Below are 27,977 nucleotides of genomic sequence, written 5' to 3' on the forward strand. Positions count from 1 at the left end.
GCAACGAGTCAGTGAGTGCCAACATGCCGTTCCCGTAGCAAGTGATCGTCATCGTCGTTCTCGTCTGTCCGGTACCGGTTTAAAGACGCGTCGGACCAAAGTCCTCGTCCGCCTGTCGCTCCTTCTTGCGCACAGTTCGTGAAAGAAATACAAATTGATCGCGAGTTTCGTGTTGAAACGACCGTTACAGAGAATTGTTTCACGGTGACGTTTGTGAATACCACTGTGAACCCGTTGCATAGAAATAAAGAAAGAAAAAAATTCGTTGGCGACTACTCGTCGTCTACGATTTTTCGCTTCGTTTCATCAGTTTCCTTTCGCCTCTCTACCTTTTCTGCCTCTGCCCTCTCGCTTCGTCTCTACCTCCGTCTTTGTCTACCGTCTCTCATTCTGTCTCCATCGTGTCTCCGTATCCCCTCCTCTCTGTTCATCCTTCCGTCATCTCGTCGGTCGCGCGCGAGTCAGACGGGACACGAAGAGCCGCACGGATTTATACGTTCCGTGTAAAGCAGGAGAGTTTAACAACTACGTAAATATGGCGTGTGAACGATGGTGCTTTAACCGTGGCTGTGACGGAGCTACCCGACGATGGCCGTGCATCCTGTTGTTGCTGGCCCTGTACGTGCTCGGGCCGAGCCTCGCGGACAACGAGTCCGGTGAGTCTTTTCTCGATTCAACTTGTTGCGCTCTGTACGTGTTCTCTTTCACGACTCGGCTCGAAGATGCTTTTTCTTTTTTCGACGATCTCTCGAAAGAAAAAGTTTAACCGACGAAAGACGGAGCGAGAAAACCGAGCGTGCGCCTCTTCTTACGCGTCACTACTACGCAATTTCACTAAGCGTGACTGTCCCCTTTAAAGATACAACTTCCCTCGATCTTGGTGTCCTTCCTTTCTGTTGCACGTCTCTCATCGCGATAATCGTCCGAGTGTTTGTGCCGCGTGAAACTTGCTTCGATTCGTCGAGAGTTCACGCATTCACGTGAACTCTCGAATAAGTTTTCTATCGTTATTAAAGAGAACTCGTGCGTCTTATTAGACGTACGATAAGAATTAATTACGATAAATTACTTGGTTACTTTACTCGATTGTAGAATTTGATTCATTTTTTTACAATCGTACCGCAGAAATTGTTACGTTTTTCTTTAACGAAATCCCTCTCTCTCGTTCCTTGTCTCGAACCTTCTTGTTTACGTCATATCTGCAAATCTCTCGTAACGAACTTCTTCGTTGTTAGTACGATTGCATTAATATATCTTATTGCGATTATATAATTACGCAGTGTCGCTCGATTCACAAACTATACGAAAGTCTTCGCTACGGGGGGGTTCTGGTGCCGATTTAAAGCAGGTTTGAAACGACGATCTTGCCGCGTTGTTTTTGCCTGTTTGTCATTCTATCCATAGAGTTCTATCGCCGGCGTCGCCCATTTTTCAGAGTCGTTAACCTTTCTCGATGCACGTACGTGTTTACCTGCACTTGTACTTTTGATCATTGGGAAAATATAAATGCGCGATCTTTTTCTCGGAATATATCGCGATACTTTCTACTTTAACAGGAACACGTACGTTTATGAAAGCTACATTATCACGAGATACAAAGTGGGGAGCAGGTGGTCGATTTAGCAACAACAATAATAATAGTAACAACTCTAACAAGTGCAACCGTTCACCATGTATGTTTGTCGATTTCGTCGTAAGCCGAATCGCGGGAAAACAAGTTTACGTTTTGAAGTGTTGTTAAAGAAAATGAGAAAAGACGCGAAGAAGAAACAAAAAGACCGAAGACGCGCGACGTGTCCGGTTTTTACGTTCGCTCACGCGTATTGGAGAATGGGTGGAATTTCTGAGATGACAGATCAAAAGGTTATCGGAGGGAGGGGTTCCGTTATATTTCTCGATTTCTACCGTATTCACGACAAATAATAACGTATAAAGAATCAGAATTCATTTATCTCGTGTTTCTAAACGCTCACTGCGCATTTCTTTTTGTTTACCACTTGGCGATTTAACACGTTAGGCGCCATGTTGGTCCCTGGGGACCTAACCTTTCCGTTCAAGATCTATTTTACACCGTGAAAAAAATCTAATATTTTATTAATATCGAAATAGTTTTAGAGGTCTCGATCGTCTTACAATACTTGAGAATTTTGATAATCGATTCATGAATTGTCATCCATGAACTCGACTCTCCAAGTTTTATTATAATTCGATGAGTGAACAGAACTGCGATCCGTGGTTCCGGCAATATATAGTATACAATTTTAATGTGCGAACTGTGAACGATATCGACCTAGGTCGATGTTCTTTCTGTACAGTTCATTGTCCTTTAACGCGTTGCCATTTTGCGAACAAATTACATCAATTTTACAAATAAATCGGTAGATACCGATACCTCGAAATATTACAGTTCTACATACTCTTCAATCTCTGTTACAGGATTTCTAGGAACGAGTTAGGACGTACATAAAATAATTCACAGCGAGCGGGGTCCATTCCCTCGATTAAAAAGCATTTGGGGTCGCTGACGATCGGTTTCATAACGACCGTGGAATCGTATATAGGTTCGCACGTTCGCGATACGATGTGCGATACTCGGTTGCTTCATCGGTTTCATTATTTTTCCCCGTGATCCGATTCTCGAAAGCCTCTTCTCGGGACTCCCGACGAAATAAAAAGGTCGTATGTACTCGTAAAGTGCGAGGTTATGCCTGTCGGAGGTGTACTATGGCACACTTTGTTTCGAGTGGTCTTTCGCGGCAACAATCATCGACACGCGTACGCTTCACGGTCGATCGTCGTGTCGCCGTTTGAACGCCCAACGAGTGGCCACTTGATCGAAACAAGCCGAAATTGTCGACACAAAGAACTGCGAAATGCGAGCACGAATCCTCTCACCTCCGCTGGAAAAGCGTTCTCGTTCGGCCGCGACACGCTCGTTGCATTCAAGGCTGTAGGGGCAATTAAATGACAATGAGATTCGATATAGCCGCTTGTCGGAATACCGTGGAAAAGGACGGTCTGCCGGCGCGAAGCAACGTTCGAAAAAAATTATATTAATTGCTGTATTTTGCATAATCGTTTAGTTTCAAGACTAATCGCGATGCTATTTAATCTGATCGTAAAGTTTACGCGGCGTCGTGACTTCACACGTATGTATATTCAACGAAAGCAGAATTTATCGACATCCTCGCCTCCACAAATCAACGAACATCGATTTCTTCAACACTTACACGGTACGCCTACAAGGGGAGTGTACAAGACCTTCGGGTCACCGATTTAACTGAAACTTTGTACACCGGTAACGACAATTGTATACAGAATTACGTAGAAATCCTATTCGTGACCGTTTTCGCGTTGCACTGACGCGTTCGTAAGATAACGACGTAGTCGTTTATATAAACGATCCACCAATCGTATCTTTCGTCATATTTGTAACGATGTGGAAAGTTCAACGTTCTCCTCGAATTAGTTCTTTGGATCGACTCTTGCGCTATTTTCGTCGCGTTTCAACTAAAAATAGAAAACATCTGGTCTTCTTGGCAATACGCTCGCTTATATTCATACAGTCACCGTGAATGTAGCTAGCTTTTTAGTCCATATCTTGATCTTTGCATGCTGGATCAGTTGCTGCATCCAGTAAATGATTTTACTTTTCACTTTACGGTAGTATAACCGTCACAGTGGATAAAAGTGTATGTTGGTGTTTTACGACACAGGTGATTCATTACCTACGAAATGAGGTCAATTTTAGCTGCCAAGTGCCGTGGATCAAAATGTTTAACTTTTTGCCAAGTCCCGTTCGTTGAAACGTGACGTCAGTGTAATGGACCGTCCAATTTAGCTAGACAACATTCGAGGTATTTCAGAGTCGTATCGGATACGAATAATAATAACATTTTCATCGAATTTAATCTGGTTTTGTTAGTTAAACGTGATATTTTAAGCGATCTATAACCAAACGTAAAATACAGCTGTACGCAATAAGTTCTCGGTTCCAAGGGGGAAATCCAACAATCCTATTCATTTTTTATTCGTTAAGTTCAAGGTTATTGGAAGGTTAATTTTTATAATTTCTTGCAGGGAATGTCGGATCTCGTAATACCATGGAAAATATATTAGGAAGTAATAGGACAATCTTAAACGACTGTAGCTGAAAAGCGCATCGCTTTGAACAGTTCCGTCCGTACGGGGTTAATTTTGTTGGCGAGCGTATGTTATCAAAACGTTCCGGCAATGAACGTGTTAATTTACGATCTTGCTGGACTCTTCCATCGACTATTACGTTCGTCTGCGGCCGTCGAGCGAACGCTCGGGCGTAGAACACACGTGTACGGCTCTCGTTGCGGTATCTTTTTTCGCCATTGGTACCGAAGTACCGAGGTAATACCGTGTCTACGTAGCGAGAACACGAAGATGCGTACCACGCGCCCACACGTATCCGATTTCTGCGACGTATATCGCGTTCAATATGCCTGTAACGCGACATAATCCTATATCGTGTTCCTCGGCTGGTCGGTGAACGCACGTTACGAATACCCGCAACAGACAGACAGACGGTCTCTTAAGCCGCTTCCTTCGGTAAATCTACACCTTCGCCGCATGCCACTACCTCCGACAGAGTTTAACGATTCGATTCTCCAAGATTAACGCGAATCCCTGCTTCCTTCGTCCTAAAATTTCTAGTCGAAGAAGATTTGCACGTAGTCCAAACCAAGTATTGAAACGAACCCCAGACGCGAATCGTAAGTCGACGTAAGGACGTTTCTGTCCCTCCCTACCGATGGGGGTCCCCCTTGGAGTCGGTGAAGCGCGAAAGACGACGGTTAAAAACGATATACGAGCTGGGATGCCGGCGACGATTTGTATAAAAGATAATGTTTTCTTTTCGTTGTTCTTTTCTTCGGGTTGACGGCTATGGCCGTTGGGAAAAGATAAATACGACTCCGAGGCTCAACGATATCGGTGCGTATAAACATCTGTTGGGTGTCGAATTTCGGCCTAAAGCGTAATTATCTTGATATTTTCTCGTGGTATAAAAAGCTATTGCGTCGGTCCGTAGGTCAGCACGTGCGTTCGCGAAAAGTTTTCGAAGAAAGGATGCAACGATCGAAGCGAATCGAATACCCACCCACGTGCCCTATTTTATACGGTCATTAAGCCCTTCCTTTCGCTCATGGTCCTCCTGATTACCCTTGATTGAACCGTGTCTTGCACACTCGTCGTTCATAGTCTAACGCAAATTATAGGTCATCCACATTGTGCATAAAGCGTGGTATTAAGTATCAAGTTTAATCGTTCCTCGTCGTAGTAGGGGCACGTCGCAAGATTTGTTATGACCAAGGATTCTTCGGCGTTAACCTCGTTTCATGCATAATTATACACGAGCGATATTAATTATCCGCCGCACGATAACTTTAATGACGTTCCAACGTCGAAAAACAATTACTTATCGTTCATCCTATTATTAGTGAATTGTCCGGCGACGATGAATCAAGAAACAATTCAGCCTTCTCGTTACACTAGTCTCGATTAAGTCAGCGCCGATAAATCCGTGACAAAATTGCGGCGCGCGATATGCCCGAACAAAGTCTGTTTCGAGTTCTACGCTTACGTCAAGAATAACGGTTACTCGTGGCGATAGAGATCTTGTGTAAGTCGTGTCAACTATCATGCTTAATACGCATGCATTTTATGTCTATCCCGCGCGATGCAAATTTTTCTCCAATATCGGGAAAACATTCGTGATAACCTTGCGTTTCGAAAGCAACGATCGGTTCGAAATCTATGGAACTGTAATTATACTAAAGCAAATATCGATTAAAAAATGTTGGCGCGCAGGCATCGGAAGAATACAATTGCGGCGCGAAATTCCGAGTTCGTTGCACCCTCGATCGGACGCTTAAGCTGGAAGATGGTCGACTCATGCATAAACGTGTGGTTGCTCCGTAGGTGTACGAACAGACGGACGGGAAAAATGCATAACGTAGAACGCGTTGGGGCTTCTCTTACCGGAAGCTTACTATCCTGTACCGCAAACCCTTCTGTTTTTCGACAGTTTCGTTACAGATGCACATCCGTGCTTAAATCGCCTTTCTTAGAACAAACAGGGACAGTTTTTTCCCCCAGACGATAAAAAACATGTAACTACGCAGCTTAGATAAACGCAATCAGTTACATATCCGTAGTAGATTTTGAGAACTGGATACAGTCAACCAGAAGTTGCATTAATGAGTTAGAAGCGATAAAGATTACGCGTTCCATATGCGTGACACACATTTCGATACGTTATTTCGCAATCTCCTGTCCTCGACAATGTTCCATTACAAGTGAATAATATTTATGTATTCTTTTTTTTTTATTTTTTATTCCAGATTTCAAATCTACCTCTGCTATATTTAATTCGATTTCCAGGCACCTTCTAAGTATTCGATTCGTCTTCCATTTCTTGCGTTCGGTTTTGATCGTCGCGTCGTTCGTCACTGATGGTCGTGTCGAACGCGTCGCGTATCACCCCATCAACCTCGTTAATGATAAAAAGGCTTCCAGCGGACGATTAACTCTATAGAATCGCGTACCTTACTATACACGCCGTTCGCTTCAATAGGATGGATTATGTCCATTGAGCAACAAACAGTCGAATCGTAATAGTATTAAGAAAACGGAGAAAGAAAGGATCATTTATTTTCTATGAAAAACATAATACGATCGTTCGTTTGTACATTACAAATAAATTTTAGTTTTCTTTCTGACTTATCGGGGGGAAAAACATGATACTTATGCTTGAAAATGAAGAATAACAGCTTCTAAAAATTGCTAGAAGGGCAATGCAAAAGGCAATTGCGACGACCCTCAAGCCCAATTAGCGTTAATTAAATATCCGTTAAAACGATTACTATTCTCTAGCTAGAATTTTGTTGAAACGGCGTTGCAACCGACTCGGTAATTTCAATTAAATGCGAGCTCGCGTACGGTAAATGCTTCGCCATTTATTAACAACCCCCTTCTTATCGTTATCGTGTTCGCGAGCTATACACGCGACGTTTTACACGATTTTTACGTACCGATAGAACAACGATCAATGAACGCGTTTCAATTTTCTTGTTTGTTTCTCTGGCGCGCGTATTGGTATTATTAATATCCACATTATTCACGCGGACAAATTGGTATATGTATAATTTTAACTAATCGGTGCACATTCTACACGCGGGTGCAAAGAAGAGGGAAAATACACGGAACGCGAGAAATTGGAGAACTTGGAGAGATAATTTGTCAAATACATTTTATTAAATTTTCATTTCCGAAAGAAACCTAAGATCTCATAGAGATAATTCTAAACAGAATAGTTCGAACATCCAACAGATGAAAATCATTTATAGGAAAAGAAATGCATTGTTTTCCATTATACCATTGGTAATGCACCAGACGCATACGCAAACATTTACGCTGATAGGAATACCCATCTTTAGACATGGCTAGCACGACATGAATTGTAAATCAGTTTCCTTCGTGCAACTTCGAAGCGGCACAGTAAAGTTTTTTGATTGCTACAGGCTTGTAAGAAACCTCTACCCAGTCCGTGCCTCGTGTTTTTCACCTTGGTTCCAACAACAATGTTGTCGTTAGCGTTTTGGCGAACGGATTTCGTTACGAAGGTACACAAACGTTTTCTTAACGCGTTGATTGCCACACCAGTGTTCCTTATCTATACTCTAACACCCGAGACGAGACAGCAAACAAAAACAAAAGCCCGAACGATGAAACTGATCGATCGCCAATATTAACAATTGATAAATAAAGACAAATAAAGAACAGTCCGTTTGCTGTCGAGTCTCATTTTTCACAATCGTAACTGGACCTACTTATGGATGGACATGGTAGTAAAAATGTTGGAGCGTAGATCTCGTATCACCACATCGAAGGAATTCGCTTTTCCTGCATTCAGTTGTTGGGAACACTTACACACACGTCCGTTAAAACTTTCGCCGCGTTGCGTCCACAGGTGAATTAGCAGCCATCGAACCGGAACTATTATTGTAGGAACTTATCTTCAAAAAAGACACACTAAATGACTATATAAAAGTTATTTGATTTCCGGGCACGGATCTGACGCGCAGATTCTCTACTTACATGTACAGTTTCCTTCCGTGTCCGTTGGGTTACTGAGGGCGAAGTACCTGTCGCACACCGGTACCTTACGAATTTGCTGCGCAGGAAGGGCTGCGCCGTAATCGTAAATCGCTACCTGCGAACGTGACGATTTCGCACGCGATTTCAATATAATGATTGCTACATTATTTAACTTTTGCTGGGGTAAAATAATAATTTGAAACAGTAATTTGGCTGGTGATCTTGAGGGGGGGGGGGGGGGCAGGAGCCACCTCGGTGTCGCGTTTTTCTCTACGAACATCTTGAGAGAAACAATGGTCGCTTTCACCGAAAACTGCGACACTCGAGCCACGTGCCTCGAGATATACTCTTGAGGTCTTTGGCCCTTCCTCATTTATGTCCCCTTACGGTACGTTTTCGCCTTGTCACTTCCCTTTAGCCCTTCGTTTAAATATACGTATTTATAGTAACTCTATTATCGTATTAAACGAAAATAAAAAGGGGAACAAATGGAAGAAATCTGAAACAAGCAAAGCTTTCTATTTCGTGCATAAAAACAGAGCGATAAAATCGGTTGTCTCCACGAGTTCGAAAAGCGAGGATACGTTGGAGATCGTGGAAAGCGATAGAGAATCGATTTATTCGTCCCATCCGCCTTTCTTTCGTGCATTATGGCTGTAAATCGACAGTAGATTATTCACGATCGCGTCGTTACGCCGCGAAGCTAACCTAAAAGTTCGTCTGCCGTGTCGACGCGTTCCACTACGATTCTTGTCGTTTTTTTTTCAAAAATATCTACCGAGTCGAAAAAGCAAGTCTCTCTCCTTCACGCTGCTCGGATCTTCTACATGATTAATACAAATCTGCACAAGTATGTTCATTTAAAAATAGGTTAATACCGATTTGGGACAGTAATTGAAATTCTCGTTACCGCTTAGTCTAGTCTCGGCATTAGAATCGTGAATCAGAACGATTTCACCGAGGACAGACCGCGTTTACTTTCTTTGGGGAAAGTATTTTGCTGTTTTTAGTTGTTGTTCGTTAAAACGAGGCCTCGTTTTCGAATAATGAAATTACAGAAACATTTCTAACCTCACTCAAAAATTTCACACCTCGAATTTTTTTCTCGAAAGTGCGTAGGATTTCGGGGGTATGTCTATTCACCAAAAATGATTGTAATTGACTGTCGCATCTGAAAATAATTTTTTCAAAGTGATTTGAATTTTTATGTAACGCAAAACCGGAAGGAAAACTCAATACAACGTATTTGTGCATGCGACGTAGCGCCTTCCATTCTGAAACATTTCCCACATGTCATTGAACCGTTACGGTTCACACACGAACTGTGAGACCACAATGGGCCACGACCTTTTCTCCGTAATTCGTGCATCGTTAACACGTGGAAAGTGTTACGAATACACGCTGTTAAATTGCTTCTACGAGTTTTGTTCATGTTCGCAAACCGGAAATCCTTACATTCTACGTGTATACCAAAATTAAGGGATCGCTAATTTTCTTCGTTTTCTCGTCCCGAGTCCGAGTATAAAAGTGAAAACATTTGCCTTTTAAAACAAGCATAAGTACACTTCTTTATGATTCTTATTCACGAAATTACAGTAAAAAAGGATCTAGTGATTATTTTACGTATAAATTAAGATTACTTTATACACTCGAATCACATCTAGAAGGAATTGATCATTTATCCTGGCAATTTCTACAAATACTCGATCACACATTCGTCCATCTTGTTAAAGTCGTTCGTCTCGCGTAGGCAGGCGAAATTCGCAACGCGTGTAAAGTTTTTCAAGAAGCAAAGAAGAGAATTCTAGACAGAGAGAGGTTTCTAGACCGTACAGAGACTGTAAAAACACGCGTTATGAAAGAAACGCACGTTACAGCAACGTGAAAACCGTTGGGGCATTATTCGATTCTTCCTCGATCTGCGTTTTGAGGTTATTTCGTCGAACAATGCGCGCCTTGTATGCGCGTTTCGTTCGCTGCGAAAAACGTTCGTTCCGAAGCTTGGAAAAATAACGTGGAAGCCGTGGAAAAAAGGAACTCGACGCACTTACCTGCTAGCAAACATAGCTAATACAAATACAGCCGCTGTATAACCTGTTTCAGGAGAGAACGTTAAGTAACTTTTACCTGGGCTTTGTCCGCCGGCCAATCGACGGCCAATCTGAACCGTGGAATTCGAGTTTCGCCGAAATATCTTCTTGGAATTGTACGGAATTCATATTTTGCAATGCAGTTAAGAGCAACTGTACGCATGTACGCATGATTAATGTTGTAAAAGTATAAAAGGAAGTCTGTAATAGTGAAAAAAGAACCGAAAGGAAGAAACGAAAGCGACGTATAATTCCTATTAGATACGTAGGCCACGTGCATCGCGTTACTTCCGGATGTTAGAGTTTTATACAGGGTGTGGCACGTCGTAAACTGTCGCCACGATTTTTTGGGCACTTAAAATGGTTTCGAAATAAAATATTTATCTACTATTTACTGATAAAAATAGGATGGATGCATTCCAGCATGCAAATCCTGTCCGATTGTTTTTTACCGCTCGTTCTCGCGGCAGTCTTCTGCGTGTCTGCCGAGGGCCGTGTACGATCGAAGACGTTCGAGAACGAGTTCTCTGACAGAGAAGCTATTTTTACGAGGTGTCGCATATACAATAACCCGGATAGTCGTGACTCATGCCCTAACTCTGAAACGAAGAATCGCGGACGGGTCAATCACGACCCAGATTATGAATTTCTAAACTAAGAATTACCCTAGTTTTTCTTTCGTTTAACTAACTCTCAGTTCCGTCTAACGTTTTCGTTACGGAACCATGACTTATCATGCAACTGCATTCGTCGTTCGCACGACAAGTTTATCGCGCGTGAACGAACGCCAATCTTTCCAGTTCTCGACGAGACTTTCCTGTCGCGGCTGTTCGACGGTTACTTGGATTTCTCAGCCACGAAACGTTTCTTCGTTTTATCGGCGTGCCCCTAGTCGGGGTCGAATCGCGTCTCTTCATTCCCTAAGAAGTTTCAAATAGGAACCAACGTTTAACCGTACATATGCATATATATCGCTCCTACGGATCGGTTCCTCGAAAAGCAGCTCGAGACTTTATCTCGTTCGTGTAATTAGACGCCGAAGTGCGGCTTCCGCCAGATTATTCACGGTTTAACGCTTCGAAGAAGAAATTCGATTCTGTTTATGCTCGATAAAAATACCCGTTAGCCAGCCGATGATCAATTTTCCATACTTATTCGAGCGCAAAAAAGCCTCGGCTGCGCCTAATTTGGGGTCATTTTGAGCCGTTTGCGAGACCGCATTAACGATCCCATTCTGTGTCGTCGACCTTTTCCGTCAGCAATCGTTCGATACCTATCGATCCGTGAAGAACAAAAGGTTAATGCGCGATGGTTTATATGCAGCTCGCACGCGTCGTCTGGGTTAGGGTAACGTTTGTCACGCAAGGCGCAGTGTGTGTCCAGTAATGAACAAAACTAAAAATCTCAAGTCTTATGTTTTATAAATTCATCTATCTTAAAATATCTTTAATTTAACGAAGGATATTCTACGAATGAAATGTGATCGACTAAATAAAAATAATTTTTCATTCGTCCAATAGAACCTAATCTAACATAACCTAACCCTCGTGATATTATATTAGACATTGATAAGCACCAATTATCAAAATGAATTAATCTAACGACCGTTTAATAATCGTTTAGTCCTTGTCTTACTAACGACTCTTGCCTAATAACAACTTAAGATTAATAGATCTTCGATCGTTGCCTAGGGCTTTTACGTTGCATACCGTACTTTCGGTACACGTCGTTTAAAACTAATCAAAATAATTTATTCTTGATAACTTGGTTTAAATACTTAAAAGCGTAATCTAATGCTTTAATGCTCGAAGTGTTTGGTAATAAAGTCTCGTGGAAAAATAACCGTTGGCAGTTTCGATGGTCAAAGCTCGCGAAAGAATCTATTTCGATGGCAGAGGTGATGCGAATGAACAGTAAGTGATTTCGCCTTGAATTTCTATTGCAGCGATAATTCCACGCAGATAAGGCCACCTCTGGGAAAAATTTTAATGGGGTGGTCGAACACCCTGTATAGACTAGGTCTTTTTCAGAATTCGAATACTTATGTATTTTGGTCGTATAGGACCATACAACTCGTTTCCAAACGTTAATTGTCCATTCTTTGCGTATACAAATAAATCATTCTTTTAAAGAGCTAGTTTTTTATCTCTTCTTAGCTTCCAAGCCAATTCTTTTTAAATCGTTTCTAAATTGTCGAATTAGGAAATTTCTAAATTATAGAATTCAGTTTTTTATTCATTGCACGTCACCCTGTGGGTCGTGACGAACTATCACGACCGGATAAAGCAATAATTGGCGATCGGAGAGATCGTCGGGAATACTGAAGCTTGACGTCAGTCGGTAAATTTTCAAACTCCGTACGCAGGCTCGATTAAACATTCAACTTTCGAATTTCAGACCAAAAATTGTAACGCGTTCGTCTAGATTAAGATGGCCGGCGTTACAAAAATATTTGTTGACGATAGAAATTATTTTTGCGATTCGAAACATTTCTAACCGTAAATAATGCGAGTTCACATCTCTCGAGGTTTTCGAGATATACAAGACTGCGTGATTTCGAATGATATTTGAACAGAGATTGAAAATGTTTCCAACAAATCGCGTTATTTATCTAGCGTCTATCCATTGTCAAGGACCTTTTCGACGCAAATCTTAGCGTCTGGAATGCGTTATCTGCGTACAATAAAAACCGCCATTTTTGTTTGCGATCGTAAGGCAAAAACAACTTGTTCCTACTGTTAAAGAGAAATAAAGCAAACATACAGTGGTTGTCACCAGAGAAAATGCAAACTACATATTTCCAACTTTGAGACCGTAGAACTGTATTCCCGTAATTTAACCTAACCTAACCTTATTAAACACACTATTACGAATCTTTGTCGGTCTATATCAAATAAATTTCAGTATATCGTCATTAAGGTAATAGGAGATTTATTCGAGAATTATTTTCTATCTTTATGCATCCTGTAGCATAACAGAACGATGTTTGAATTCCCTTAAAAAGATGTGGCGCGAGGTCGTTGAGTGTGCTCGATACGTAAGCACACACAACGCACCACTCGAGAGGATATTTATTTTCGTCGTTCGCGGTAGGCAAATTTTCGTCCGGTGGCATTCATTTCTCTTTCGTAGTGTCGTTCGAGCACAATGCTAGCAATGCGTTTACTTACATGTACTTGTTTTCGAACAAGTACAATAATACATACATATTTCGAGACAATGAGTATGTATAGCATAGCGTTTGAATACAATGGCTGTTGCGTGCGTTGCATCTGAATGTTTTGGAAGCTGTTGTTCGCAAAGACAATACACGGCTCGGAACATAGGGTGTCTCGTTTCGATCGATTCGCGGAAATATCCACGAAATTGTAACTTGATTCTCTTTCTCCACCGATTACGAAAAATTTCTCTCGCTTTTCGATGGATGGATTTATATTTATGTTTTATTCCGATGTTTGCAGACCATTATCGCTATGAGTTGGATTACTCTAGAGGGCAGTCGTCGGCCAAACACGAAGCGGACGAAATCTCTTACGTGTCCATCGACGAAGATGAAGGATTCGGTAGACAACGTCGAGCCACGAACGAGAAAACGCTCGTCACGACGGATCAGACGCCACACGAATTACAAACGCAAGAACCGCAAGCAGTCGTCAATGCATCAAATTCATCCATGAACGTTTCGTACTCGACGGATTACACGAGCGAATCGTCGACTGCTATTTCTTCGTCCTTGTCACCGACTGCAGTTTCGACGGTCAGACAAGTGACCTCGACGACGCAAAGTTCGGTACCGGTAGCTTCGTCTCCGACCAAGGATCCGGTAAGGATCTAGGTGACACGCTTGAAATAGAAAATATTTCCCGCTCAGAGTCACTGAAAATAAAGATACACGAAATTACCTTTAGCCGCACAGTTCTTATATTATTGATAATTGTTATTAAATAAATAACTTAACTTTGTTTTCTTTGCAACAGGTTCCACTGACTGCTTGGGCGAATAGCACAATGTGGAGCAATGTCACGGATAAATCGTCGGAGGCCAACAAAAGTTCACAGAAGGCGACGGTAACTGTGTCCGAATCCCCGGACACTAAAGACGAGTCCGATACCACTAGCGGGGACATATCTATTAGCAAGTTCTCGGACGTAACAAATAAAACTCTGTCTCAGCATAATATCACGAAAACAGAGTACGACACGCATCAGTATTACAACAGCACGTTTATCATCAACGAGACCATCGGTAGAAAATACTGGGTGGATATAGATTCCCATCCGGATCTGAAAGTTAATCATCTGCTTAGTCAAAGTCATCGTCGGGCAGCGGTTAGTCTTTCACGTGACTACATTTACATCTCGTTTTACATTTGATAAAAAGTTGTCTGATAAAAAATTTTATTTTGTCCTCTTAACAGACCGTCAAGCTAAAATTCGATTTTCCTTTCTACGGACATAAAGTTCGCAATATCACTATCGCCACCGGAGGTTTTCTTTACACAGGCGAGTACGTACACAGTTGGCTTGCCGCCACGCAATATATTGCGCCGTTGATGGCAAATTTCGATACGCGTTTGTCGAACGATAGTTACGTCAAGTACGCCGACAATGGTGAGTCGTCATTAGTCTCCGATAATGATGTAGAACAGTGGTTCTTAACCCTTAGTGGTCGTTTATTTCATTCCAGCCACACTTACGTCGTTATTTGAATAGTGTCGATAGCCACTGTTAAGAACCACTGATATAGGAAATATTTGTTTACGGGTAGACGGATTATAAATAAGCGGAGATTTCTGCGTTTAATTGTAGGAACGTCATTCACGGTTGTGTGGGAGAAGGTAGTTTTGCAAGACAAACAGGATGCCGGTGCTTTTACCTTCCAGGTGACCCTACATCAAAACGGTGACATCGTTTTTGTCTATTCGGTAATTCCGTTGATGGTCGAACTCATTGAGGATACGGCGCACCCCGTTAAAGTTGGCCTTAGCGATGCCTATATTATGGACAGAATAGTGTTCTGTAAGTATAAATGGTAATAGGACCGCGTATACGGGGTGTTCGGTCACCCTTGGGAAAAATTGTAATGGGAGATTCTATAGGTCAAAATACGAGCAACTTTTCCAATATTTTTAGAATTTTTACATATTCTTCACTAAAATACGCGTAGTTTGCTTTTTTAAACATTAAAATCGTCCAATCCGTTCAGAAGTTATGACGTTTTAAAGATTCGCGCGAAATTTCGAGTTAACATTTCTGGCCAGAAATGATATTTTCGGTGAGGAATTTTTTTCTCGAAAATGGTTAGGATTTCGTGGGTATGTCTATCGACCAAAACCGTTTGTAATGGAGCCCTGTAACTAAATATAATTTTTTTAGGACGATTTGAAAAATTTTAATTTTGTCGAAAAATTTCATACCTTCTCGATTTTTTTTCTCGAAACTGGTCAGGATTTCGGGGGTATGTCTATTCACCAAAAATGGTTGTAATTAACCCCCGCAACCGAAAATAATTTTTTTAGAATGATTTGAAATTTTTTAATTAAATCTTTTACTAACTTTTTAATCGAAGCCTCGAAGAAATTGATATTCTTGATTTTCGTCTTATTTTGGCCTTTAGAGGAAGTGTAGTGTATTTAGAATACTCAAAATACGACATGAAATTTCATAAAATTAATAAAATTAATTATTTCTTATCTCGAAGTTGTTCGCAGGAAAACAATTTACGAGTATCATCGTGTAAATTTCAATCGGCAAGATATAAAGAATTGGACGGTGATCTACTTGAATGCGTTACCTACATGCTTGGAGATGGACAACTGCAGAGATTGTTTGACGAAGCTGAAGGATTTTGGCTGCAAATGGTGTTCAGAGTTGAATCAGTGTAGCACAGGAACGTTCAGGTCGCGGCAAGATTGGTTGTTGAAGGGTTGCGATGTCAGGAAGATAAAAGACGTTGCCAATTGCCCGCCGCCAACCACTACGTACAAGGAACACGAGGAAGAGTTCAACCATGTTTTGCAGATGCATTCAGAAGAGACTGTCACTGTCAGTGAAATGAACTCCAAGCAAGAGAGATCTGAAACACTTCATTTGGAACGTTGTAAGTTTGAAGATAGTATTTTATCGAGATGAAATCTACAACTTATAATACCCAGATCTTCAAATGACCTTAAATAAGAAAATTTAAGTCGACTGAATTTAACATGCTTTCCTATTTAATATAAATTCTACCGAACATGCAAGCCTAGCTAAAAGAACTTCGTTCACGTTACGTCAAATCGAGCATTCGCTTCAACATTTTGTTTTACCGTGTACGTTACACCACATACATTTTATATGTATGTGTACACGATAAAATTTTGACATTCAGTAAACAAATTCCTCTAACGCTTCGTTATGTCATCGAGAACTACGGATTACGATTCGTTTCGTTTGAAATTTTCAGCTCGGGACAACAATATGAACATGGGAGTTTCTGGAATAATTGGAATTCTCCTGGTGGTCGGATTAGTAACAGGTCTAGTGGCCTGGGCCGCTTACGCTTATCGCAATCCTCACAGTGCGTCTGGACAAATATTAATTAGGGTAAGGACTATTGACTTCGATGATCTCTTACGAAAAGAACAAGGAACGAATTGATAATTACAATCTTTTTGTGTAGTATCGGCCAAGCCAATGGAGTTGGAGAAGAGGAGAAGCACGTTACACGGCAGCAACGATTCACATGTGATGGACATGTTGTAATCGAAACACGCTCAGCATTTAGTACAGAACTGTCGGACCAAACTTCCTACTAAATACGTACTGTACCAAGTCTGCAAGTTTTTACGTATGGAACAGTTTTCCTGCAATGACGCGTCTGTCGCTCTGTTAATTGTCATACAATAATGCGTAACAACTATTTTTCGACGGCTACTAATTAAAAACAACGCGCTTTAAATTTAAATCGAAGGCATTTAGATTATCTCGAAGAAAAACCGAGTATTTTAATACTGTACATTGTCACGAGCGTTGTAACGCTATTCCCAAAGTAATGGTAATTAAACTACTGACGACAACGGTATAGAAAGAACTTTACGAAGCAGGCTTCATCTTTCAAGTGAGTTCGATAACGTAAGTTTATTCGAAACTTAAATTTTTTACAAGGTAAACTCTATAATTTGTCCACTTGGATTATTTTCGTTGTACACGGAACGATCTAAACTATCGGGTCAGTTCATAAGTTCGTTCATATTTTTAGTGAACTTTGTTTGTTTCCGTTCGAAACAAATACTATTTTCAATAGACATTTTCTTATATCATTAAAAGCAACGAAGATATTTTAGGTTTCAAAATAAGTAAGTATAGATATTTTAGTTCCAACGATAAAACTAATCGGGGACAGTTTGTGAGGTTCAATCTGTAAAAATTTGTAAAAAGAAATTTATACCGCAGAAATTTACTATACTGTGTCCGATAGAGGTTGCCCGTGAAAATACCAAACTGATCTCCGCAACGTATAATTTCTCGTAAGATTTTCTTTAAGTCATTCTATCACCATATTCGAGAATAACGACGAAACGTTTTCAGAGCGTATGATAAAAAAAAATAAATAATGATAGAAATGGAGACCGGTATTATTTTCTTGACTACGAAAACATTCGTGACGTTTTCCAAGTCGAAGTAACCGTGTATATCGTCGAAGAACGGGCAAAAAATCCATAGCCTGGATGTCGAGCGTTTATGTGATTTTAGTATCATGTGGTATACCTTGTTATTGTTTAAGAATTCGTTTTTTTATCGTTATACAAACCGCATAATTGTTATATATATATATATATGTATATGTATATATATAATCTCCGCGGCGTGAAGAGCAATGAGTTAAAGAAATCAACAATTGAACGACCAAGTTCCGATCTAGCCTATCGAAACTACAGTTCAGTTAGCGCACGAAAATAAAATATAATCAAGAAATTGTTCACAAATTTCAAAAAATTGGTATCATTCACCACGTTATCGTATTACGGATTTCTTTAATTTTTATTATCAGTAGTACATTCCAGAATATGCAATTCCATCAAACGTAGAATATTAAATGCAACAAATTAATGTGTCTATGAACTGTAGTTTCATCTTTTAAATTTTAAGCAAATTTATACATACATATATATTTTACGAAAAGATTTTTAAAAATACAAGCACCTTAAACTGTAACATGCATGAGAAAACAACAATGAGATACTCATATCAATCGATAAAACATTAGGTCACCAGTGTATATAGTAGTACATTAAAGCAATATAATTTTTATGTAATTGTAAGTGTAATTAATGTCTGAAAAGGTGCCTTTGATCGACTTTTTGATCCATTTATTGGCGATAGAATATATATCGATGAAATATTTTCTACGAATCACGATGAATTTAATTGTATAAAAATGTTCGATTCGAAACGATAGCATAATTGTCTGTCTGTCAGAATCAACATAAGTTACTATTTAAACGATTTTTAGAATAACATGTATTTGAGGCAGCGAATTTTTAAAACGATTTTTTAATTGTATTTAAAATCACTATGTTCGTACGACGAAATTACCTAGGGAGAAGGAAACAATTATAAACATCACGGTTAATTTTTCTTACATTACTGTGTACGTTTTAACTCATAGTTTGTGATAATAAATATTACAATTATTACAGTAAATGTATCTTATTTTTAAGTGTTATTTCTTCATCAAGTTACGTTGAAAAATTACTTTTTCCTTTTACGGGATGCAGAGGCGTAGTAATTATTTTATCTATAAGGGACATGCTAGATTAAAACTGAATTACTAATTACTTGTCTTTTAATGTAATAAACGATATTTAAACAGGACTAATTCATCTGCTTTCAGAAACCATAGAGTCATCGATGTATCGATACATCGTTGCAGTTACGAACCATGAACTGCATGCAACTGTTTTGCTTAAACATAACCTATAAACTCCCATAAGTAAAATGGCAGTCTTTGCGAAAGTTATACAACTTTCGAGAAATATAAATAATGTAACAAAGTTATTAACAAATTCGTCTTTATGTTCGAATCTAAACACCATCTTGAATCCCACCTGTATTCGACGGTTCGTTGTTTATTTCTATTTACTATTCTTACAAATTTAACATGTATAGCGGTCGTATATGATTGTTATATACTCGCTTGTACCGTAAAAATAAACTAACTATGATATTAATCTTTTCAGAGTATCTACCTCCCAATGTGCATTCATTCATACTACATTTAAACAAAATGATTTAATGGAATTTTTTGATGATAAAAAGAATTGGGGAAAGCAGGTTGTAAAGGTAGGACGTTCTTGGCTAAAAGATGAATTAAGATTAAAGAGCAACGAAGATCTTCATAAGTTATGGTTAGTAACTTATAAAGTACATTACATTCATCACTGTAAGATAATGTAAGAGTAACTATACTTGAAATATCTAGGTTTGTGTTGCTGAAAGAACACAATATGCTTCTAACAATGGAAGAAGCTTATAAACAGGAATATGAATACTTTCCCAATCCTGAAAGAATTGATAAAGTTTTAGACAGCATGTCAAATTTGGAGTCTGTGGTTCGTGAAAGAAATCAGGCATATTACAAGCTTGAAACTGGAACATGTGGGGAACGTCCTGCAAAAATGGCGTACAATGCTATTGGTACAATATCACATATGTTTAGCATTTATTCTATGTGCACAAAAGCTCTGTTGTAAAAATCATGCTTGTTCTATAGGTATGCGTTATTACTATAAAATGCGTCAATATCGTGTACCAAAGTTTATGAATAAAAAGTGGCATGAAAAACACGTGTTCAGTTATGGCGGACATGCTGTTTCCAAATTTTTACGATTCTACAGAGAGAAACTTTGGAATATGAAACGTAAAGCACGAAAGTTCGTATTGTTACTATTCTATCGAGAAATACTTTTTAAAATTATATCACTTCTGTCTGTTATTCTAAAATGTCTATGAAAATTTTTTAAATTTTAGCCGAAATCGTAACCGTGTGGCGGCTCTGATGCGAAGGTTCCCGAATCTCGATCTTGAAGCTGCGAAAAAGCAGTATCCAGGGGCAAATATAGAAAAATTGAAGAGTTCAAAACAGGCTGTTTCACATTTGCAACCTGAATAAATGCATTTTTTCATTAGGAAATATACGAAGAAGCATTTTCCATACTGCATAGGATGAATCTTAAAGGTAATTGGAAATTTTACACTTAGACGAATTGCGTCAATCGGCACGAATTAAGGGGTCGTTGTATTTTTAAGTAGTAAAATAAATGTTTACAGATACATAATGAAAAAAATTATTCTCAAGTTACCAATGTTTTTTCAATACATGCAACATAAAAATTTCGAGATGTGAATGTATCTTATTCGAAATGTAAATAAAAATCAAATTTACCGATATGTTGTGTTATAACGGGAAAGAACTTGACAATTTATTATTTTTATTCTGTTGACTAGTAATAATTTTATTTCTATTTGTTTTCTCATTAACTCGAAGGTCATGTATGACGGCATTAACATTGTGCAAAAATCTCATGGCCATAATATTTAAGAATCATGCTTACACGGAGCATGTAAAGAGTGTAACATCATCTTGTCTCATCATACGCGCTATAAACTAACACAGGAAACTGATTATGATTTCGATTTTTGTTATCGCGTAACATATACAAAGTCATTAATTTAACACTTTATTGTTTAAATGCTTTATCACAATTATTTCTGACTACATGAAACGATGCATGTAGTATTAAGATTTTATACACATTAATTTACAGGCTGCATCGATTCATGTAGTTTTGGTAACGTAAAATATGATCTTAAAAAAGAAAGTATTCAAAATCGTACATTCGAAATGAAAAATTAATTCGCACTTTAGAAGAAACTTCTTTGGCGCATAAAACTATTACTATTTAAAGTAAACTATATTTTGTATAATGCGATGAAACTATCCCACCTTAAAATCGATATGGTATAATTACCTCTGATAATCAATTATTTCGATACCTGTACAATTGAAAACAAAACAATATAGATAGCTCTAACTAAGCTTACGATTTTTAAGCAATCGAACACGCGTACATAGAAGGAGAATATATTAAAAATAAAATTAGAAAGCTGTGTTGCTATAATTACCGTTATTATCAATATTATTATTAGGAATGTGTAATTATACGTCATACAATTACTCCAAAAGCAATGTATAGTATAGAGTATTCTTAGTTTACGAAGCTGCTCTATGCCTTACTGCCATTTCATTAGCATCTGTTTTAAGAATGATTCCGATATCAATGATGCATTTTTAAAATGCGGATTAGTTCTTACAACATACGTGAATATATAGACATCCATGTAACTGATACAATCATCTTATGCACTCACTGTTATATTACAATCCTGCATCATTGTTAATGATAGAGATTATCAAGGTGACTTATACTATTAAAAAGATATTGCACCGTTTTATTGAATTAGCACATCAATATTATGTATCGCTAAATATCTATACTTGTATGGTTTCATCGCTTTTCATCGAGCGAAGAAACATAATGCATCCATTTCGAGGGTGGTTAAACGTTCGTTATGTCGATGCTTAGCGAGTTTCTTTAATTGTTGCAGTCAATTTGATCGTATCGCCGTATATTTCGTATATTTATGTTTGCGAATTGAATTTCTGATTATTTATATTCTTTGAGTTTTTCTTATCGAATATAACCATATGCTCACTATTGTCTATCAGTACACCTTAATATTTAATCAGTTTCCGAGGGTAACAAGTATCGCCATGCAAGCTCTAGCTCTTTACCAGCATCCAAGCAACGTCGGTGAAACTTGTCTTCTGGTGGAAGTGTTACCATAGGAAATTCCCCCTTGAAAGAACATAATTTAGTTAGAACGATCTAACGCCGTACACAGTATAACCCTTATTTTTTAAATACACTGCATCCCACGCATCTGGAAAAAACTATACGTCTGAAACGATTACTCTGTATACAAGCATCGTACCATTCTCGCATTCGCCCACAACGTTTCCAAAATCTCTCTGAAGGAGCACAATTCAGTATAGTTTGTGAAGTATATGACCCAATCACCGCTGCTCTCGTGCACTTCTCGGCATGCGAATTCCTTTGAATTAGCAAAACAAAAGAAGAAAGTAACATTAGTGGGCCGCGTGATACATAAGTTTATCCAACTCACCAGTATGCACCAAGACTGTTGAGTCAAAGGTACTCTGAAGGCCGTGAGGTCTTCTACAGAGGCACAGGAAAGAGTTTGCCCCCGCTGTTTACCAGGAAACACTTCCTTCATAGTAACCAAGTGTCTGGTAGTCGTGATAAGACTACACGGCAAAGGTTCCCTAATCTCAGAAGCGTCGAACAATCCGGATGCGCTCTGAACAAAGCTTTGCAACCATTCGGAAGCAACATACTCATCTGGAGCAGCAAATTGAAAAGCTTTGTTCGGCTTTAGAATTATTTCGAAAGTGTGAGGACGATGGGAATTGGGGATTCTTCGACATCCTTGACAAAGACCACCCTTTAATGGAATCGCACGTTTAGGAAGTCGTTGATTTGCATCCGTGAACATGTAAACGACACCACCCTTTAAAACAAAATATCCTGCTTCCCATGGATTAGTCGGAGCATTGGGGTAAAGCTGTTGATAAATATGTGGTCTGTACATAAGGTCACCCTCCTTGGTCGGCCCACACGGTGTAGTAGGAGGCGACATATGTTCGTCCTCCATATATATGAGATTGTAATGTTCGATTTTTTCATCCTAGAATTTTAAATTGTTATTAATTCGTTTGAAATTAGTAGCAACGAATAGTTCCAAGTCACTCTTGCGTTTACGTACAGGATGTACGGCCGTATCGCAAAGAATCGAGTGTCTCAAAATATGCATGTCCTCGTATCTCAATTCTTTGACTGCTGGAAGCCTTGGTTTAGTTGGAGATCTTCTCATCGCCATTTCCAGATGAGCAATTAATTCTGACGTAGTTTGAGAACTTCCCGTGGAAAATAAATATTGCATCTCGCAATCCGCATTGGATAATAATATTGTTTGTGCATTTGGTCCGATCTATAAAGTAGTTTTCATCTTCTTTTATACAAAGATTTTATAAAGAATGCCATTATTTAAGCGAAACATACCATAATGACGTCTAATTCGTTATAAGGAATAACAAATTGATTGCTATAAGAGTGATCCAGTTTCGAGCCTGTCAAGTATAATGTCTTGTCTGTTAACAAAGCTATCATCGGTTTGCTTTCTCCGTTCGTCATGTACGAACTTCTAACTTTATATACTTTGTATAATTCTTCAGTTTTGTCCCTGTATATGTGTTTCTTAAAGAGTTCTCGCAATTTTAAGCTGACTCTCTCGCCGCTGAATTGTTGCTTTTCCGCTTCTACGTTCTCCCGTATCTCCCGATCAAGATTGTCGTTGAAATCTTTGAACGAATCATAGCTTGTTTTCACGCCCTTGATGTACAATGGATTTGATTTTTGTGACTTTTTGCTTCTTTTAATTTCAAATTTCCGTTCCGTGATAGACTTCAAGAATCTGCTCAATAACGAAGTTTTAGATGATGGTGCCTGCCTCAAAGGTGGCGGTGTCAACAATTTGTTGCTACTTTCTCCGGTTAATATCGACGTCATATTACGCTTTTTCGACGGTGATGCTAGATGCTTACTATTTCTACGCTCATCTACATCCGACATGGTAACACTATTTACATCCGACCAATCACTGGAACTAGTATACTTTTTCGAATTAGAAGGACAAGGCATTTCAACTTTTGACGGGGGATCTTCAACGATATTCCCACAAGCTTTCTCAACGATATATGCCTCCTGCGCCTCGTTCTCTTCCAATTCAATTTCCATTTTCGGTCTCAACGTTTTACCAGGATCCTCTTGACCTTCCGGCACACCGCGTTCCGAAATCGACAGACCACAAGCGCATTTACAATTGCTCTGGCACAGTGACTGTTCACACATCCTCGGCGAAGTTTTCTTCTCGCTGTCGCTGTCGAAAATGCTCGACGACGAGGAGTAGGAATAATAATCCGAGTGTGCATTCCTGGTATTGGCGATCTTTTGAACATACGGGGAATCACCATGGGCACACCAGCTGTATCTTCCCTTTTGAGCGTCTTTCTTTTGAACCGAATTCGGTGTCAAGAAACTCATTGAAAAATCAGTAAAGTTCTCGTCATCGTCCAGCTTCATGGTTTTTAAAATATCCTCGTGAAAACTAACACGCTTCTTACTTTCCCCGCGTTTCTTTTTACGTTGTCTACGTTGCACTAAAGCTTCCGAGCTGGAAGATGACAAAATACTAGTATCCGTCATATTAATGGTATTTAAAATACCGTACGGTGCTTCCATGTTCTCGCAATCCGAAATGGTCATACTGAGTTCCAAAAGATTCGTGTCATTATTAATCACGTACGAATTGCGAGGATCGAGGTTTCTTTTAAAACTATAACTGCCATCGCTATAATAGCTGCTTCTTTTATTAAATTCCTTGACGCCGTTGTCAAGTTTGTTGTCCATTTTATCCAACTTGGAATCGTCCAGACTTTTACTATAAAAATCATAATCCTTTAAAGTGTCCAGACTGGAACAATTAATCTCGTTATCGTCGAGCTTTCTAGTTAAGTTCTGGTTTGCTATATCGCTTTTCGTCACCGTTGCGGTTTGAAATTTTGGAACCATTCCGGGTGACTGCGTGGGCGTCTTTCCATCTTCGCTGGAATCGCTGGAACTTAAGTTTTTATTGTCCTCCATGCGATTATTCAAGATTGTCTTGTACCTATTATTTCGATACTTTGGAATTTCTTCAAGATTAAAATCTTCCTAGAAAATGTAAATCAACTTGTAATTTATACAAAATTAATGTTACTTACGCGATACAGATTTATTTACGAAAAAATATATGTACCTCCTTATAGCTACTGGCATCGGTTTCGTTTGCAAGATCCATATCACTGTCAAATGCAACACCACTGTCACCAGGGGAAGCTAAACTCGAGGAAACGCTAGACGATCTAAGGTGTAACGATAATATAGTTCCGGAAGGATTTACGCTCATAGGCCTTTGGGGCATATAGTTGCAAGTGTCCAGATACGTTACATCCTAAATAACGATATAATTAATTTTAAATTTATTTAAAAAAACCTCTGATATCGAATACATCTATTTTCATTTTACTACTCGAATTACTATAGTAAAGTATTTTTCTTATACAAAAAGAAAACTAAATAAATCGCAACTGTTTGATAAATACAGAAATACAAATTGCTTTCCAAAGACTTTCCATGAACAAACAAAGAAGGTGATATAAAATTACTGAAAAATAGGTATACATCAGCGATAACTTATTGCCCCTTAAATTCATGAAAACAGATTCATCTTGACAAACAACTGCTGCTAAGCGATACGTTATTTATTTTCGAGATAATTGTAACCAGGGGGTGATACTGATATCACCATGCAAGAAATGAAGTAAAAACTGCAAAACACGTTATTGTAAACTGCCGACGACCACACGTTGATATCGTCACTGGCTTTTACCGTGGCTCTAAATGAAAAAGGAAGAAAATACGCTCGTGGATGATACGGATATCGGTGCTTTCCACACATACTTTGTTAGATACATGCTAAGAAATAATAATTATGGCTAGCAATACACGTAAAATGCACGTATTCCAAAATGTATTAATTATTATAGATACTGGAAGAATTCATAAGTTTTTTAATTAGTTTCATAATGTATCGATAATTTTACATACCAATTGCAACGTGAAGGACACATTTTCTAAACCAGCAAGGAGATTAACTAGCTGATTAGTCTTGTCTGCATCCCGAACAAGTGCATGAGGAAAATACTGTTTTTTCAATGTTTTTGTATCTCTTAACAAACAGGCTAAATAACTTTCAAAGCTGCCTTCGCTAAGAGTATGGTAAAGCCATGCTCGGCCTGTAAAACATATAACAATATTCAATACGATTATCTTGTCTGGATAGTTTGCTATCTCTTTTGTTTAATAAATATTCAAACGTACCTTTTCCAATGGAAGTCAATACACTTTGCAAAGCATGAATTACAACAACTGTATCATGATGGCTAAGTTCACGAGCCGTTCCCCAATATCCATGTCGTTCTACACGTAATCCATGACGTAGGGCTCGATCTAACCAGTATACCAGCCAAGAATCCCCATCCAAGACTACCGTACCGTACAAACTCTGAGCATAAACCTGATGGAAACAGATAAAATAACAAGCAAAATTTCACACCTTTTTTTGGCTTGTGCAAATATATAAAAAAAAAAAAAAAAGAATAAGACCTAACAAAACCTACGTAAGAAATAAATTACCAAAATACAAAACAAGCAAAATACTCACACATATCTAACTGTTCTGCGTCTCGCTATTATCGTAGCAAAGATCGCACAATGGAACAAGAAACCACAACACTGATCAGACAGTCTAAGGGCAGCGAGTTTTAACGCTTAATCTCACGAGAAAAAGACGGGGTAGTTTGCAAAACGACGAACAAGTTCATCGATCCGTGTGGATCCCAAAGAGCGCAGTGAACGAAATGTCACAGTTGAGTGACATACGAATAAACGAGTAAAGAAAGAAAAAAACCCTTACGTCGTTAGAAGCCACGATATGGCTCGTACCGTGCGAGAACTGCGTTCGAATAATGATAAATAGCGACGACGATAGGGGAGCACATGTAGATAGTTCGCGTTCAACAAGATAGGAGATAATAAAATGCGTCAAACCGTGTTAAACGGCTGACGCGTTAAACGCGCGTGTGCGTGCAATTTCGATTTCACGTACGTCCGCATGGTTAGATATTTTCGAAAAGAATCGCTTCTAGTATTCGCCGAGGCTAAGAAAGAGAATCTATCGAAACGAAAGGGCGATCGCGATCGAAGAAAATTTAGGAAGGGGGGTAACTATGCGATGTATGCAGATTTAAATCCGCGTTACGAAGGTGCATGCAGACGTATGTACATATATAAATGACGTATGGCCTTGATACGTCATCCCTGTACAGGAGCAGCCACACTCACCAATTTGACAGCTTTCGTTAGTTCCTGAAGTATTCTTCCCTTAGACAGTACCTTGTCGGTACAAAGGTCCATGTCTTCCTGACTCGGCATTTCAATCTCGAATTTTACATGGTTTTTACTGCGTAATAAGACGAATTTTCAGAGAAAATACGTGGAAAGTACGAGGATAGGGAAGACCGAACGCGGCTCTATCGCGACGTTGGTGAAGTTACACTGACACAATCGCCGGGTGGACTCATTGATTTTAGCTACGCGCAAGTCGGGCGCCAATATAAAATTCCACTATTTAATCGGCCTTTCCTTTTTCTTTTTATTTATTAGATCTACCGTTGCGTGCTTTCTTGGACACTTATACTAATTTATTCAATCGATTGGCCAGTAGACAACTGTTTCTCTATCATCCAGAGAAGAAAAACAAACTCTTATACATTGCACACCTACTAAATCGCATTAAAAATGTATACCACAGATGTTTTAAAATACTGTGGCGCAAAATATTACACATAGATTTAATTTATGTATAAAACGTGCTATTATTTCGGGGCACGATACTATTTAATAGTATTAGAAATATGTAAAAACATTCTTTATTCCTATATTAATAAAAAAACCCATAATCTATATATTCCATGCTA

At 39.0% G+C, this 27,977-nt stretch overlaps 3 protein-coding genes across 4 annotated transcripts; 2 read left to right on the forward strand and 1 right to left on the reverse strand.

Annotated features, from left to right (window-relative positions):
• On the forward strand, positions 1-18,901 carry L(1)g0289 (plexin domain containing lethal (1) G0289). The gene is made up of 8 exons (XM_076762956.1): positions 1-656; positions 13,679-14,040; positions 14,195-14,545; positions 14,635-14,827; positions 15,026-15,235; positions 15,918-16,316; positions 16,662-16,801; positions 16,878-18,901. Exons 1-8 carry the CDS (start codon positions 536-538, stop codon positions 16,944-16,946), a joined length of 1,845 nt encoding a protein of 614 aa, XP_076619071.1. The 5' UTR covers positions 1-535; the 3' UTR covers positions 16,947-18,901.
• On the forward strand, positions 18,806-20,644 carry Mrpl47 (mitochondrial ribosomal protein L47). 2 transcript variants are annotated; one of them, XR_013079491.1, is made up of 7 exons: positions 18,806-18,848; positions 19,092-19,317; positions 19,438-19,605; positions 19,680-19,894; positions 19,971-20,130; positions 20,228-20,435; positions 20,528-20,644. XR_013079491.1 is itself a non-coding variant. In XM_076762958.1 (6 exons), exons 2-6 carry the CDS (start codon positions 19,196-19,198, stop codon positions 20,367-20,369), a joined length of 807 nt encoding a protein of 268 aa, XP_076619073.1. In that variant the 5' UTR covers positions 18,806-18,848; positions 19,092-19,195; the 3' UTR covers positions 20,370-20,567. The 2 variants fall into 2 exon arrangements, 1 of the variants encoding a protein (XP_076619073.1); XM_076762958.1 differs by having other exon boundaries at positions 20,228-20,567.
• Positions 20,533-27,569, reverse strand: Prd1 (pleckstrin homology domain-containing protein pruning defect 1). Its single transcript, XM_076762955.1, has 9 exons — positions 27,343-27,569; positions 26,320-26,515; positions 26,047-26,234; positions 25,196-25,390; positions 23,401-25,110; positions 23,105-23,329; positions 22,445-23,026; positions 22,253-22,372; positions 20,533-22,116 (listed from the first exon to the last, which is right to left on the reverse strand). Exons 1-9 carry the CDS (start codon positions 27,430-27,432, stop codon positions 22,000-22,002), a joined length of 3,423 nt encoding a protein of 1,140 aa, XP_076619070.1. The 5' UTR covers positions 27,433-27,569; the 3' UTR covers positions 20,533-21,999.
• Positions 27,570-27,977: the final 408 nt, after the last annotated feature.

This window comes from Colletes latitarsis, chromosome 3 (genome assembly GCF_051014445.1).
Source record: "Colletes latitarsis isolate SP2378_abdomen chromosome 3, iyColLati1, whole genome shotgun sequence".
NCBI lineage: Eukaryota > Metazoa > Arthropoda > Insecta > Hymenoptera > Colletidae > Colletes > Colletes latitarsis.